Below are 12,493 nucleotides of genomic sequence, written 5' to 3' on the forward strand. Positions count from 1 at the left end.
TAAAGTCCACATAGACAACATTCACTGCCCTACTTTCATCAGTCATCTTCGTCACCTCTTCAAAAAAACTCAGTCAGTAGCCTGCCCGCTGCTGACTTTGGGCTTCTTCTTGGAGCACTCAGCTCCAGGCGTCATCACAGCCGTGGTTCCAATGTGGACAAAAGAGTCGAATTTCAGAGGTGAGGTGAGAACGATCACCCTCAACATTAGGCAGCATTTGATCGAGTGTGACATCAAGGGGTCTTGGTAAAACTGAACGCAGTGAGAATCGAGGGGGAAACGTTCCACTGGTTAGGGCTGCAGCTTGCAGAAAGGAAGGTGGTTGCTTCTGCTGGAGGTCAATCATCTCAGCCTCAGTGCAATGCTGCATGAGTTCTTCAAGGCATTTCCATGGGCCTCACCATTCTCAGTTGCTTCACCAGTGACCTTCCTGCCCTCATTATATCATGACTAGTGAAGTGTGATGATTGTGCAATGCCAAATTCCATTCCCACCTCCTCAGATAATGAAGAAATCCATGCCATTTGCAGAAAGACTTGGACAAGCCTTCATTCACAAGCTGTTAAGTAGCAAGTGACATCGGTGCCTCACATACTGGGCTACAATCAACTCCACTGAGAGTGTATAACCACCTACCCTTAATATTCAGCAGCATTGACATCATTGATAACTGTTCCGTCAATAACCTTACAGTCAATATTGACCAGAAGCTTAATTGGATCAGCCATATCAGTACTTTGGCTGCAAGAGTTGACCAGCAGCTGGGTATTCTGTGGTGGTTTCCAAAGATTTTCCACCACACACAAGGCTCAAGTCCAAGTGTGGTGTAACTCTTTCCAATTGCAAGAGATGAGAGCAGATCCAACAACTTGAGCAAGCTCAACATCATTTGTGACAGACCAATCCACTTAAATGACACCCCATCCATTATCCTGAATATTCACTACCCCAACTAACAGTGTACCCTGGCTACACTGTGTACCGTCTGCAAAATGCACTGCAATAACTTGCCATGGCCTTTTCAAAGAGTGATCTGCACCAGATGGGAAAATGGACTGAAAAATGGCAGATGGAATTTAACGCAGACAAGTATGAGATGTTGCACTTTGGGAGGACAAACCAGGGTAAGACTTACACAGTGAATGGTCGGGCTCTGAAGTGTGCGGTAGAACAAAGGGACCTGGGAATACAGGTCCATAATTCCTTAAAAGTGGCGTCGCAGGTAGGTAGGGTCGTAAAGAGAGCTTTTGGCACATTGGCCTTCATAAATCAGGGCACTGAGTACAGGAGTTGGGATGTTGTCTTGAAGTTGTACAAGACGTTGGTGAGGCCAAATTTAGAGTATTGTGTGCCGTTCTGGTCACCTACCTACAGGAAAAATATCAATAAGCTTGAAAGAGTGCAGAGAAAATTTACATGGATATTGCTGGGACTTGAGGACCTGAGTTATAGGCAAAGGTTAAATAGTTTGGGACTTTATTCCCTGGAGTACAGGAGAATGAGGGGAGATCTTATGGAGGTATACAAAATTATGAGGGGGATAGACAGGGTGAATGTATGCAGGCTTTTTCCCCTCAGGTTGGGTGAGACTGGAACTAGAGGTCATAGGTTTAGGGTGAAAGGTGAAATATTTAAGGGGAATCTGAGGGGGAACTTCTTCACTCAGAGGGTGGTGCGAGTGTGGAACGAACTGCCAGCGGAAGTGGTGGATGCAGGTTCAATTGTAACATTTAAGAGAAGTTTGGATTGGAACATGGATGAGAGAGGTATGGAGGACTATGGTCCAGATGCAGGTAGATGGGACTAGGCAGAAGATCAGGCCAGCATGGACTAGATAGGCCGAATGGCCTGCTTCAGTGCTGTAGTGCTCTATTTCAACTGTAGGAATGTATTTGTAATCTGATTCAGTGTTAGTTTTACCTGCAGTTTGTAGTTAGAGTTTGTCCTTGTTCTAATGTTTTAACTTCAAGTAGGTCACTCCACACACACATCCAACCTAAGCAGAAGAGATTTTCTCTCTGATATGGTGGGCTGGAATCTCCTTGATGTTGTGTGTACCTTAAAGTGAACTTCTATGCTTATTCTACCAAATGGAATTTCTGCCAAACTTTCCTGAGGAGATATATTGGACTGTAAAACAAAGGGACATACTGTAAGTGTAAAGAATTGGGACGTCACAGAAGACTGAATCATATATCATTTTCCTCCTTTACATCCCCATTAATTTTATTGATTTTATGAAAATTTAAGTTTGAAGGTCTCGTTTTTACCCATTAGTATGGCACTTTTAAGAAAATATACAAGTGGGAGCTTTCCTCTTGAAAATTCTTATTCCATAAATAAAGCATTGGAATATTCAGAAAATGTGGATCAAGTTACACTAAGTTAGATTATAAGACATATCTCGTAGTGACTTTTTTTCTTGATGATTTTCAAATTGAGGAAAGAACTTTGCAACTGTTTGGAATGCATCCTCTGGTCTCTTGTAAGGTGAGCGGGTCAGGGCTATATCACTGAGTAATTGGGGTTTGACGGATATGTTTGCTATGCTGCTGTTCCCTTGAAAAATTTAAAGGAATTCTGAGCTTGCACTTTCCATGGCATTCACTATTTATGCCAGCAGTTCTCCAATGCATTATACTGCACGTCTGAGTTTCACAAATGCAAATCCGCCTGAAGATTTTCTAACTGCCGAATAGATTGCCTCCTGTTTCATTTGGAATGATACTCTTGGAATAATAGATTGTTAGAATTGTAATGTGAATGCAACCCTGCTGCTCAACACAGTGCGTTTTGTTCTATTTTAAACACCTTTTCATCCAATACACTGACGTAGATCGGGATAGTCAATTCCAGAGCACCTGAACGTTTTGGAGGATCATGTCGGTTGAGAGGAAGCTAACTGTTTTCACTGTTCTTCAGTACTTTGCTCGTCTTCTTTTTTCTTTTGATCCACCAATTAGATTGACAGAGAGTTAAGTCCACCTTTGCTGAATTTGTTAGGTTCAGAGGACCTCAAACTAGAGAAGCCTTCAGAGTTTGAATCTAGAGAGATATGGCCAAACATTGGGAAATGGGATGAGATCAAGTGGGGTGGCCAGCCATTTTGATTCCACTTTCCACTCCCAGGCTGACATGTCTGTCCAGGGCCTCCTCCACTTCCAAGTCGAGGCCAAACACAGATTAGAGGAACAGCACCTCATATTCCGCCTGGGCAGTCTCCAACCTGGCGGCATCGACATTGAAACTTCAAACTTCTGGTAAAAGCACCCCTTCTGTGCCTTTCCCTCATTTTTCTTTTCTCTCTCCTCCTGATCCCACTGTCCCCCATCACCCTGTCTCGTTCCCTTCCCCCCCACCATCTGCCCATCACCCACACATTCCTCCTCCCACTGGTCCCCCTCCCCACCTCCCTCCCTTTATTCCAGGCTCCACCGTCCTCTCCTGGCAGATTCCATCATCTTCAGGCCTTTGTCACCCCCACCTGTCACCTCCCAGCTTCTGACGCTATTCCTGCCCTCACCTGCCTATCACCTCACCTCTCACCTGGATCCACCTATCACCTGCCAGCTCTTGCTCCGCCCCTTCTCCCCACCGTTTTACGCCGGCTATCTTTCCTCTATCTTTCAGTCCAGATGAAGGCTCTTGACCTGAAACGTCAACTGTCCATTCCCCTCCACAGATGCTGCCTGACCCGCTGAGTTCCGCTAGCACTTTGTGTGTTGCCCTAGATCAAGTGGACAACCTGGTCGGCATGGATGAGTTGGGATGAAAAGTCTGTTTCCGTGCTGTGTAACTCGATGACTCCATGTAGTAATTTTGTAGACATTTCAAATCATCATCATCATCTAAATTTAAGGAATTGGTCAGGAAACTTGTCATGGTTCCATAAGATTACATCAATATTGGTATTGGTATTGGTTCATTATTGTCACTTGTACTGAGGTACAGTGAAAAACTTGTCTTGCATACCGATCGTACAGGTCAATTCATTACACAGTGCAGTTACATCGAGTTACTACAGAGTGCATTGAGGTAGTACAGGTAAAAACAGCTACAGAGAAAGTGCAGTGCAATAAGGTGCAAGGTCACAACAAGGTAGATCGTGAGGTCATAGTCCATCTCATTGTATAAGGGAACCGTTCAATAGTTTTATCACAGTGGGGTAACTGTCCTTAAGTCTGGTGGTACGTGCCCTCAGGCTCCTGTATCTTCTACCCGATGGAAGAGGAGAGAAGAGAGAATATCCCGGGTGGGTGGGGTCTTTGATTATACTGGCTGTTTCGCCAAGACAACGAGAGGTAAAGACAGAGACCAAGGAGGGGAGGCTGGTGTCTGTGATGTGCTGGGCTGTGTCCACAACTCTCTGCAGTTTTTTGCGGTCCTGGGCAGAGCAGTTGCCGTCCCGAGCCGTGATACATCCAGATAGGATGCTTTCCATGGTGTATCAGTAAAAGTTGGTGAGAGTCAAAGGGGACAAACCAAATTTCTTTAGCCTCCTGAGGAAGTAGAGGTGCTGGTGAACTTTCTTGGCCATGACATCTACATGATATGACCAGGACAGGCTGTTTGTGACGTTCACTCCCAGGAACTTGAAGCTCTTAACCCTCTCGACCTCAGCACCAATAGCAGTGTAAGAATCTCATCAAACGTCTTGTTAAAATACAATCTAATTCCAATAATACTGTATCGTAATTGGATGATCAAACAATCGTCTGATGGCTGAGCAACTGGCAGGGAAGCAACTGAACTTTAATACTTGGGTTGGGATTCATGAACACAACCCTTGTCTGCATATCTTACAGGCTGCGTCCCTGATTAAACTTGCTCTCATTTTGCCAGGATTCAATTGTTTTTTCCAGTAAGGACTAAAATCCTGAGGTTAATTCTTTCTGTCGGAATTGTAATTATTTGGTGGATTGATAAAGATGACTTAGAAATCATTGCCGATGTTGAATCCTACCAGAGCGATCATTCAGATCAATGAGAATTTATATTTTAATATGACAAGCAGATACTTCAGCACTTAGCCCATTTAATGAAATTTTTGTTTTGGACGTTATGAAAAAATTATTCATGAACTGATATTGCAGATGTTAGACTTTATTGCATGGGATTTAATGAACCATTCATCCCAGATAGAATCTACTCAAATAACTTGACATAATCAACAGAACAAAAATCATAAGGATTTGAGAAAGTCTGATGATCACTCCGCCACATTGCTGCACAGGCAGTGAAGAGAAATATCTTTCCTGCAGTGTTCATTCTATCTGGTGTCGTTTCTGTTGCTTGAAGATCGGTCGATTCTGCTTTCACTGCAAAGGCAATGTTTTATTGCAATGGATAAACATCTTTTGCTGGCACAAGTAGCTGCAATTTGTAAAAGGTTTAATCAGTTTGTCAAACAGTTTGTCTGCTCGCTGAAGAAGTTACCGAGCTAGACAGGTCAATCAGCCTTAATGACAATTGCAGGGTAATCACTGCAGAAAGTGCGGCTTGGATGAAAGGCAAAGGTCTCAGCAAACTCCCCTCCTCAGAGCAACGCACAATCTGCTGGAGGAACTCAGTGGGTTGAGCAGCATCTGTGGGGGGAAAAGGAATTGTCGATGTATCGGGTTGAAACCCTGCATCATGAGTCCTGAGGCAGGGTTTCAACCTGAAACATCAACAGTTCCTTTCCCCCTGCAGATGCTGCCTGACCTGCTGAGTTCCTCCAGCAGATTGTGTGTTGTTCCAGATTCCAGCATCTGCGGTCTCGTGTGTCTCCTCTACTCCTCTGAGCTTAAAGCTACTTTGAAACTTGTGCTTCTGAGGAAAAAGGAGGGGCTTAATTTTCAGATCATTTCCATGTAAAATACTACGAGGAGGACTAGACATTAGTCGTAGAGTCTCAGAGTCAGACAGCATGGAAACAACCTTCAACCCAACTCGTCCATGCCAACCAAGATGCCCATCTAAGCAAGTCCCATTTGCCCATGTTTGATCAATATCCCTCTAAACCTTGCCTATCCATGTTCCTGTACAAGTACCTTTTAAATGTTGTTATTGTACCTGCCTCAAACACTTCCTCTGGCAGCTCGTTCCATATACCCACCACCGTCTGTGTGAAGAGGATATTTAGAGGCATTACTCTAAACACTTGAACTAATTGGAGGATTTCACCACATTCGGGTTTTTTGAATTGGTGGGCACAGCAAGGCTTTTGGGGTGCTGTTGCAAAAGACGCCCTGTGTGACCTTGAGGTGGGATTTAGTTGCCCGCATCAGTCTGGAGGCACCTAACACATGTGGAGACCTCTTCATTGTGTGCTGTCTGATGTTCAATCTGCCAGATCAAAGACATAAGACATGCTCTCCAATCCAGGTAACATCCTGGTAAATCTCCTCTGCACCCTCTCTAAAGCTTCCACATCCTTCCTATAATGAGGCAACCAGAATTGAACACAATACTCCAAGTGTGGTCTAACCGGAGTTCTGTAGAGCTGCAACGTCACCTCACGGCTCTTGAACTCAACACCCCAACTAATGAAGGCCAACACACCATACACCTTCTTAACAACCCTATTGACCTGCGCGGCAACCTTGAGGGATCTATGGACGTGGACCCCAAGATCCCTTTGTTCCTCCACACTGCTAAGAGTCCTGCTATTAACCTCATATTCTGCCTTCAAATTCGATCTCCCGAAGTGTATCACTTCATACTTACCCGGGTTGAGCTCCATCTGCCACTTCTCAGCTCAGCCCTGCATTCCATCAATATCCTGTTGTAATCTACAGCAACCTTCTACACTATCCACAACACCACCAACCTTTGTATCATTAAGTCATTATGTATCATGAGATTAAGTCATTATGAATGTAGATGCATTTAGGAAAAATAATGTGCCTTTACCTTTGTTTCATGGGGGAATAGATGAGACATGTCAAAGACCGTCATGTCTCAGCTATTTCTGCAAGAAATAGGAGCACTTTCCTAGGGCTTCCTTCGCAGAGCACCTGCTTCACTGTCAGAAGAGCAGCGGGAAGCCTGTCTCTGCTTGTAAGTGGGATTTTATGCCACTCTTTCAGCGTCATTACAGCTGAGTGTGAGAAGCTCCAGGGAAATACCTACTCATTACTTTTCCTGTCTTTGAATGTACTTATATTAACAATTAACGTTCTGCACTGATCTGCTGTTACAAAGTGAAGTCTGATGATTTGATTGCAATTTGTGCTTTAACTGATTGAAGTATCCAACAACAAAGGAGTAGTTCAACAGCTCAGAAATAAGAGTCACTGCTTTTAATCTTCTCGATGACATTAAGGCACGTAGACAAATTCTGAATGGATCTCACCCTCTTTTTGTGCTCATGTGAACAAATGTACACGCAGAAATTCAGATTTAAAGTTGTAAAATTCATCAATCCCTCTGGAAAATTTCTCTTTCAAAAATCTATGTGAAAGATTTGGGAGAGGCATGAAAGGAAATACAGCTTGGTATTCCAATTTACCCATACACCGTCACACCCATACCCTTCCTCTCTGTCTCCGTCTCCCTCCCACCCTCTCTCTCCCTCTGCACCCTCCCCTCAACTCTCTCCCTCATTCTCGCTCTATTTCTCTCCCTCTTGCTCCCTCGCCCTCTCCTCTCTCCCTCTCTCCCCCTCTCTTTCTCCCCCTCTCTCCCTCCCTCTGTGTCTCCCCTCTTCTCTCTCTCCCCCTCTCTTCCCCTCTCTCTCTTCCTCCCTCCCCATCCTTTATGTCCTTGCGCTCTTCCCTCTTTCCCACACTCCCTCCCTCCCTCCCTCCCTCTCTCTCCCTTTCCCTCTCCCTCACTCCACATGAAATTGTGTGCTCATCCTGTTTTTTGGCCTGTCTTGGAGATTGGATTATGATGAGCAGCCAGCTCTTGTCACAGGCTGACCATAAGACCAGAAAATAATGGGCCGAATGGCCTAGTTCTGTTCCTATGAGTCTGCTCCGCCATTTGACCATGGCTGATTTATTTTTCCCTCCCAACCCCATTCTTCTGCCTTCTCCCTGTAACCTTTGACATCCTTTCTAATCAAGAACCTATCAACCTCTGCCTTAAATATACCCAATGACTTGGCCTCCACAGCCCTCTGTGGCAATGAATTTCACAGATTCACCACCCTCTGGCTGAAGAAATTCCTCCTCATCTCAGTTCTAAAGGGACGTCCTTCTGATCTGGGCTGTGCCCTCTGATCCCAGACTCTCCCACTACTGGAAACATCCTCTCCACGTCCACTCTATCCAGGCCTTTCAATATTCGGTAGGTTTCAATGAGATCCTCCCTCATCCTTCTAAACTCCAGTGAGTACAGGCCCAGAACCATCAAATGCTCCTCATACATTAAGCCTTTCATCCCTGGTATTATTCTTGTAAACCTCCTCTGGACCCTCTCCAATGCCAGCACATCCTTCCTTAGGTATGGGGCCCAAAACTGCTCACAATACTCCAAATATGGTCTGACCAATGCCTGAGAAAGCCTCAGCATTACATCTTTGCTTTTATAGTCCAGTCCTCTCAAAATGCATGCTACCATTGCATTTGCCTTCCTTACTACCGACTCAACCTGCAAGTTAACCTTTAGGGAATCCTGCACTAGGACTCCCAAGTCCCTTTGTACCTCCAATTTCTGAATTCGATCCCCGTTTAGAAAATAGTCTACGCCTTTATTCCTTCTACCAAAGTGCATGACCGTACACTTCCCTACTCTGTGTTCCATCCCCTTTGAGAGTCCCCTTTGACTCTCACCAACTTTTATCGATGCACCATAGAAAGCATCCTATCTGGATGTATCACGGCTTGGTACGGCAACTGCTCTGCCCAGGACCGCAAGAAGCTGCAGAGAGTTGTGGACACAGCCCAGTGCATCACGGACACCAGCCTCCCCTCCTTGGACTCTGTCTTTACCTCTCGCTGTCTTGGTGAAGCAGCCAGCATAATCAAAGACCCTACCCACCCTGGACATTCTCTCTTCTCTCCTCTTCCATCGGGTAGAAGATACAGGAGCCTGAGGGCACGTACCACCAGACTTAAGGACAGCTTCTGCCCCACTGTGATAAGACTACTGAATGGTTCCCTTATACAATGAGATGGACTATGACCTCACGACCTACCTTGTTGTGACCTTGCGCCTTATCGCACTGCACTTTCTCTGTAGTTGTGACACTTTACCCTGTACTGTTACTGTTTTTACCTGTACTACATCAATGCACTTTGTACTAACTCAATATGACTGCACTGTGTAATGAATTGACCTGTATGATTGGTTTGTAAGACAAGCTTTTCACTGTACCTCAGTACAAGTGACAATAATAAACCAATACCAATACCAATTCCAATCTGCCACTCCTTTGCCCATTCTCCCAACCTGTCCAAGTCCTTCTGCAGAGTCCCTGCTCCCTCAACACTACCTGCCCCTCCACCTATCTTCGTATCATCCACAAACTTGGCCACAAAGGCCTCAATTCCGTCATCCGGATCATTAACATAACGTAAAAAGTAGTGGACCCAACACCGACCCTTGCGGAACACCACTCGTCACCGGCAAAAGGCCCCCTTTATTCTCACTCTTTGCCTTCTGCCAGTCAGCCAGTCTTCTATCCATGCTGGTACCCTTCCTGTAATACCATGGGCTCCGATCTTGTTTAGCAGCCTCACGTGCGGCACCTTGTCAAAGGCCTTCTGAAAATCCAGGTCAACATTTACTGACTCTCCTTTGTCTATCCTGCCTGTTACTTCCCCAAAGAATTCCAGCAGATTTGTCAGGCAAGATCCCCCCCTGCTGACTTCGGCCTATTTTATCATGAGCTTCCACGTACCCTGGCTGGCTGCTGATTCTTCAGTCGCACAAGAGCAAAGAAGATTTTACGTTTTTAAAACGTAGATTCCTGTTGAATCATGGGTAGGAATCTGCAGCTGGAGCGCAGCCAGAAAGTTCAAGACTTGAGCACTTGTGGCTCTGAATTTTACCAGTGCTGACACCGAGAGATGTTGGCAGCTTTATCGCAAACTGCGGGTAAGGGTCCACTACACCTGGGCAGAAGCAACCAACATCGCCTGTGCACTTACAGAATGTTTTAATCGCTGAGCAAGTAACTTAAAAGTCCTTCCTTTCAGCACAATTGTGATGCCCAAAGTAAAAGCCAATCCAAATGTGCGTTGTTTCAGACACTTTGAAGTAGTATACTCGAAAATTAAGATGCATTGCCCAGCAACCCAACCAATGTGTCTCAGACCATATGAGGGCACATCTAATATCAGTGGGGATGGAAACAATTTGTCATCTGAGTCACCCAGCTAATAAACTGTGAACTTCTCATGCCTCATGCAAAGTTAAAACCTGCCCCCATGTGTGTCTGAGAGTCATACAGCAACCTGTCCTATGAGGATAGGTTGAGTGAGCGAGGGATTTCCTCTTTGGAGAGAAGGAGGATGAGAGGTGACTTGATAGAGGTGTACAAGATGATAAGAGGTGTAGATCGAGTGGACAGTCAGAGACTTTTTCCCAGGGAGAAAATGGCTAACAGAAGGGGGCATAATTTTAAGGTGATTGGAGGAAGGTATAAGGGGGATGTCAGGGGTAAGTTTTTTACACAGAGAGTGGTGGGTGTGTGGAACGCACTGCCGGCAGAGGTTGTGGGGGCAGACATATTAGGGACATTTAAGACACTCTTGGATAGACACATGAATGATAGAGAAATGGGGGGCTATGTGGGAGGGAAGGGTTGGATAGATCTCAGAGCAGGATAAAATGGTGGCACAACATCATGGGCCAAAGGGCCTGTACTGTGCTGTAGTGCTCTCTGATCTATGTTTGATGTTCTATGTATGCATTTATGAAATGTTTGCCTTCACACACAGCATGTTTCTCAGTCATGACCTTACGGGTGCCCTTTCAACCATCTGTGAATGAAGTGGCAAGCGATTCATCCTGAACATGAATGATGTTGCAACACCAGTAAAGTGTGAGGGATGAAATGGAGTTCTGACCATAATTTACTCAGTAACCATGCAGTACGTAGAGCGTTCTTGGCAGCTCAGGTGCAGTAGATGGAGCTTAAACTGCTGAGAAACATATGGCTTTGCTGCTAATATTATTAGCCACAGAAGAGCACTGTGAATGAAGGACACAATGTGCTACAGATGGTGATGGAACTGAATATATCCTGTTTGGTTTTCTGTAGTTGTTCCAAGCCTTGTTCTGAACACCAGAAGGTATTTTACGCTACAAATCTCTTATTCACAGGCTTTGAGCTGATGAAATGCGAGGATCCAGGAATTCCAAACTACGGCTACAAGTTGCGAGATGGAGGGCACTTTGCGGATACTGCGATCTTGTACAGCTGTAACCCCGGGTATACGTTGCATGGGCGCAATACCTTAATCTGTCTCAGCGGAGATCGCAGAGTCTGGGACAGCCCATTGCCTTCATGCATAGGTAAAGTCATCGAAACTCAGCCAAATGAATTCTGACAGAACGTCACTGGACAAGCATGTCTTCTATGTTTGATCCAATCAATTGGCCTCATTCAGAATCAGGTTTATTATCACTGATGTATATCGTGAAATTTGTTGTTTTGTGGCAGCAGTACAGTGCAAGACATAAAAATTACTAAAAGTTATAAATAAATAGTGCAAAAGAGGAATAACGAGGTAGTGTTCATGGGTTCATGGACCGTTCAGAAATCTGATGGCAGGGGGAAGAAGCTGTTCCTAAGGTGTTGAGTGTGGGTCTTCAGACTCCTGTACCTCCTCCCCAATGGTAGTAATGAGAACAAGGCATGTCCCGGATGGTGAGGGTCCTTAGTGATGGATGATACCTTCTTGAGGCACCACCTTGATTCAATACTTGGCGTATGTGTACAGTTTCGGTCACCCTGTCAGAGGAAAGATGTGGTTAAACTGGAAAGAGTGCAGAAAATATTTACAAGAATGTTGCCAGGAGTAGACGGCCTGAGTTATAGGGAGAGGTTGGACATGCTAGGTCTTTATTCCTTGGAACGTAGGAGAATTAGGGGTGACTTTATTTTAAATTATGGGAGGCATAGATTTAGGGTAGTAACTGTCTCTTCTCCAGGGTAGGGGAATCCAAAACTAGGAGGCATAGATTTAGGGTGAGAGGGGAAAGAGTCCCATTGAGGCAGGAAAAGGATGGTCAGGTGAAGGAACCATGGTTCACAAGAGATGTGGAATATCTAGTGAAGAGGAAGAAAGAAGCTTACATAAGGTTCAGGAAGCAAGGATCAGTCAGGGCTCTAGAGAGTTACAAGGTAGGCAGAAAGGAGCTTCGGAATGGACTTAGGAGAGGTAGAAGGGGGCATGAGAAGGCCTTGGTGAGTAGGATTAAGGAAGACCCCAAGGTGTTCTACTTGTATGTGAAGAGTAAGAGGATGACGAGAATGAAATTAGGACCAGTTGGGGAGAGAGAAGGAAACACGTGCCTGGAGTCGGAGGAGGTAGGGGAGGTCCTTAATGAATTCTTT

General features: G+C 45.1%; 1 protein-coding gene across 1 annotated transcript in view; it reads left to right on the forward strand.

Moving 5' to 3' along the window:
• LOC127575302 (CUB and sushi domain-containing protein 1-like) overlaps positions 1 to 12,493 on the forward strand; it is a 2,402,828-nt gene that overhangs the window by 1,805,549 nt on the left and 584,786 nt on the right. The window contains 1 exon segment of the mRNA XM_052025075.1: positions 11,257 to 11,448. Within this exon segment, the coding sequence (XP_051881035.1) occupies positions 11,257 to 11,448 (192 nt within the window).

This window comes from Pristis pectinata, chromosome 10, assembly GCF_009764475.1.
Source record: "Pristis pectinata isolate sPriPec2 chromosome 10, sPriPec2.1.pri, whole genome shotgun sequence".
NCBI lineage: Eukaryota > Metazoa > Chordata > Chondrichthyes > Rhinopristiformes > Pristidae > Pristis > Pristis pectinata.